Here is a 4,211-nt window from a genome sequence, read left to right as displayed (position 1 = left end):
TCGTCTATATTCGTGTGTCTTCACGTTGGATTCTTTCAATCTACGTTATTCTTTATTGGCGCCGGTTGCTGTTCCGGTGCGCTAGTCCTATGGGCCTTAGCACGACGACTTTCCGACTGTCTACTACAACAAGTTGTGCCCAACTCCGGCGAGGGAGGGGTGATGACGGCGGCGCCTTCGTCTTGCATCAATGCCTGTAGTCGTCGCTAGGTGGTTTACGGATCTGGAGGGAGTATTTCTAGTGTTCGTTGTACTGCCATGATTGAAGATGAATACATTGAAAGTTTTCTCGCCAAACAAAAAAAAAACCTTTACACATGTGTAATATCCATCCATATGATCATGTAGAATTATTTTCAGGATTTTTTGAAATTTTAAATGTGATTCTTAAACTATTTAAAATAACGTCCTCCAATGCGCTCATGTTCCAAAAACCCACTCTCGTTATTTCAAGCCATACAAAGAGAACTCTCTTTTTATTTTGAGGGTAGAACTCGCTCGGTAGTACTAGTAACACCTAATTATATATACACAAATCCAAATGTATAAATCTACGCCCGGTTTGGTTCACATAATTTGTGTTTTTGCTCTCGATGCAGTCTGATTAGTCCTCGAAATTGTGGTTTCGCTGTCGCAGAGACCCGAGTTGTGTTGTGTCCGAACTGAACTGAAATTGGGCCGTTGTCTGCAGTGAAACTCCCGTACGTGTTCCAGAGCAGCCAGCGTCCAGCTCTACGCTTTGCTTTTAACTACGTGGCCGCCTATCTGTCGTCACGATGCACCGTCGGATCGGATCACCAGCCACCTTTGCCGATGAGCCCGCCGCTCTCGGCGCGCCGGTACGGCCGCCGGGGGCTCTTGAGCAGCGACTTGTCCTCGATGGGGAGCCGGTAGGGCGACACCCGGAACCGCACGGCCTCGCGCCGCCGCCGCCGCTCCCTGGTGTGCACCACCCACGCCGCCACGGCCGCCGCCACCGCCACCGCCACGGCCACCAGCGCCCGGTACACCCTGCCGCTGTGCCGCCGTAGGCCGGGGCAGCCGTCGGCGACCACCGCCTCGAACGTCCGCCGCACGAACGTGCAGTCCGCCAGCCCCGCGAGCACCGGCCCGTAGCCCACCAGCCCCGCGCTGGCGTTCGCCACGGCCAGCGCCTGGGCGTACATCGACGGCGTGAGCCGCCCGGGCGTCGCGCACACCTCCTGTGATTGTCCCGGCGCGCCGGACACCTGGCACACGTGGCCCCGCCACGCCTGCGGCGCGAAGGCGGCCGGCGCCTCGCCGGCGGCGCAGGGGCGGTCGGAGAGGTCGGCGCGGTAGGGGCTGCAGAGCAGCGGCACCGGCGGGCCCGACTGGTTGTAGTTGAGAGGCGGCCCGGCGCCCGGCGGGAAGGTGTTGGCGTTGGAGACGTTGGCGAGCACGTCGTTGAGGGTGGCCACCAGCTGGTGGTTCACCTCCTTGCTCCGGCGCAGCGCCTCCGTGGTCGCCGCCGCGTCGGCGCACGGGAGGATGTCGTCCAGGGCGGTGCTGTTGTTGCTGCCCGGCGGGCGGAACACCCATTCCTCCATGGCCACGCAGGTGTCGCCCACCGCGCTGAAAGATACACGAGCAGAGGCTCCTCTGTCAGTCACTCGGTTGAGCAGAGCAGAGCTCCGGGTTGCAGAATTCAGACACAAAAATGCATAGCACGTAATTGACACTTTTGACTTTTGACGTTCTGGATTTAATATAAAAATGTTAGTTAAAAAACAAGTTACTACATACAAATATTTAGTTCTCTGATCTAGCAAATCAGATGATAGTTGTTTAACCTGACCAACTCATGAAAAAATACAATAAAGCTTAGCTTTTTTTTTATTAGCTTACAATTCAATAAAGCTTAGCTTACTTGTGTAGGAGAAGGAAAACGCCACCCAATATAAACGTTGCGGTAACAAGGATCCATCCCAGAAACACTAGCCTGCAAATTCACAATAATTATATTTCATATATTAGCTTACGAATATATATGTATTGTAAAGGTTATAGGAATGCACATGTAATTAATCTGGAGTGAAGAGGATGTTGTGGAACTTACAAGCGAACAACTGAGTTGAGCCCAGCCAACGAGAACACTGCAACAAGTTGACGACGAGAAAAAAATGTTATAGTAATTATCCGTACTTTTTTATTACAGAACAAAGTTGGTTCTCTTTTTTGTTCTTATGGGAATTGCTAATTTTTAGTTGACTGGGTCACCTAGAATTGCAAAGTCAAGAAATGTAGTAGTAGTTATTTTCTATATTCACCAGAAAGTTAAGCATGCATGATTAATTTAACCAAAATCTCAAGCAACTTTTAGAAAAGTATACAATTTCTGACATCATAAGCCATATGTCTTTATCCTAACAAAAAACAAATCTCACCGAGGCCGAGGAACGCCAGCACCAGCATCACGGCCGCGACGCCGATCAGGATCTTCCTTCTGCAATCACGCACCAAGATCATCATCATCATCATCATCAGCTAATCGGTCCATGGCTTGATCGATCGATCGATCGACCGATGCATATACAATTATACATACGTGGTGTCCAGCACGGTCCGGATCTTGCGCGCGTTGCTGGCGGTGCGCGCGGCGAGCTCGTCGGCCGCGGCGCCCACCCTGTTGGCGACCTGGTCGACCTTGGCCCCGAGGTCGCGCGGCATGGCGGCGCCGCCGGACGCCTTGGCCGTCTCGATGAACCCGGCGAACCCCCGGAGGCTGGCCGCCGCGCCGTCCGACTGGCGCACCACGTAGCGCAGCGTCGCCGACGTGCTGCCGTCCAGCTTGGCCTGCCCGTCGTACAGCACCGCGCACCCGACGCTGCGTTTACAGTTTACACACACACAAGCTCTGGTCAGCTTGGTTCATACATGGACTCGGTCTCCACATATGGTGAAGGAATGGAGATCTTGAGGTTGCTTACATGGCGGTGGCGGTGAAGGCGAGGAGGAGGAGGAGGGAGGCGGCGAAGGTCCTGCGCGAGTAGGAGTAGTCGTCGTCCCTGGTGGGGCTGCCGCGGCAGCACCGGCAGCAGCAGGCCACGAGCGCCGCCAGGGCGAAGCCGACGAGCCAGACGGCCCCGGCGGCGAACACCGGCGCCGCGCTGAAGGCCACCGACTGCAAGCAGCATGCATCGACGGCGGCATACGTGAGCACAACAACACAGGTAAAAGTGCAAGAAAGTAGGTGGAGCTAGCTAGCGCTTACGGCGATGTAGTGCCTGTCGCTGATGTTCCAGCCGCCGGCGTAGGGCCGGAGCCCGTCGAGGGGGTCCTTCCGGCGCGTCCGCTGGGCCGCCAGCGGCGCCGCCGAGCCGGCGCACAAGGAGGACGCGAGGAGGACGGCGAGGAGCAGGAGGAGCGCGCGCCGGCGAGACGACCCCATGGCTGGCTGACCGGACGATGGTCAAGACAAGAGCACGGTTTCTTTCACTGGCTTGGCACCGAGATCAATTATCTGTATATCTACTGCATACATAAACGGCAGTGAGAAAGATAAGGGTAGCTGTCTGAAGACGGAGCAAGTGATCGATCGGAGCTTGGAAGTGGTCGTGGTGGTTCAATTAGCTTGTAGCCTTGTACTAATCCCAGAGCATAACACTGGTGATTTGGACGCATGCATGCATGGCAGCCCGAGCCGGGTCGGTACGTCATGTAGACCGTTTCGCTTGTTCGTCACTGCCAAACGCAACACGTTTTCGGCTCGTTTGTGTGCTTCCTCCGGTCTAAAGTAGGCTACAATAGACGACGACTAAGCTGTTTTATTACTCGTACTAAGAAACACTGGGAGGTTTTATTATATACGTATTGATAAAAAAAACATTGGTGATGTTTCAGACATGACATAACAAAAAATAAACAGTTTTGCTAGAACTCATCTAGATGAGATATAATTTGGTCTCATTCATATTTTATAGCCATTGAATGTGATGCTATAAGATGCGTGTGTGCTGACGTGGGTTATATCTGTTCTTGTTTTCTAGGTGAATGAGACCAAATTATGTCTCATCTAGATGAGTTCTAGGTACTCCCAAAAATAAATCTCACCGAGGTCTGAAAAAGACCTGAAAGTGTGTATATACAACATATGTTTAGTTTCCAGGTTTTCAATCTCGTTATTAAGACGATGTTAGGGATCAAAATTCTAAAACAAATCACACGAGAGAGTTTCAAAAGGTTGACTGAAA

General features: G+C 52.9%; 1 protein-coding gene across 1 annotated transcript; it reads right to left on the bottom strand.

The window, feature by feature from the left end:
- Positions 1–425: 425 nt before the first annotated feature.
- Positions 426–3,533, bottom strand: LOC109736920 (uncharacterized). The gene is made up of 7 exons (XM_020296140.4): positions 3,233–3,533; positions 2,949–3,142; positions 2,567–2,845; positions 2,406–2,464; positions 2,078–2,114; positions 1,889–1,960; positions 426–1,593 (listed from the first exon to the last, which is right to left on the bottom strand). The coding sequence occupies exons 1-7, from the start codon at positions 3,407–3,409 to the stop codon at positions 795–797; spliced, it is 1,617 nt and encodes a 538-aa protein (XP_020151729.1). The 5' UTR covers positions 3,410–3,533; the 3' UTR covers positions 426–794.
- Between the last annotated feature and the right edge of the window lie 678 nt (positions 3,534–4,211).

Source organism: Aegilops tauschii, chromosome 7, assembly GCF_002575655.3.
Source record: "Aegilops tauschii subsp. strangulata cultivar AL8/78 chromosome 7, Aet v6.0, whole genome shotgun sequence".
Lineage (NCBI taxonomy): Eukaryota > Viridiplantae > Streptophyta > Magnoliopsida > Poales > Poaceae > Aegilops > Aegilops tauschii.
The sequence above is the reverse complement of the archived record's forward strand: the minus strand, read 5'-3'. Positions and strand labels throughout refer to the sequence as shown.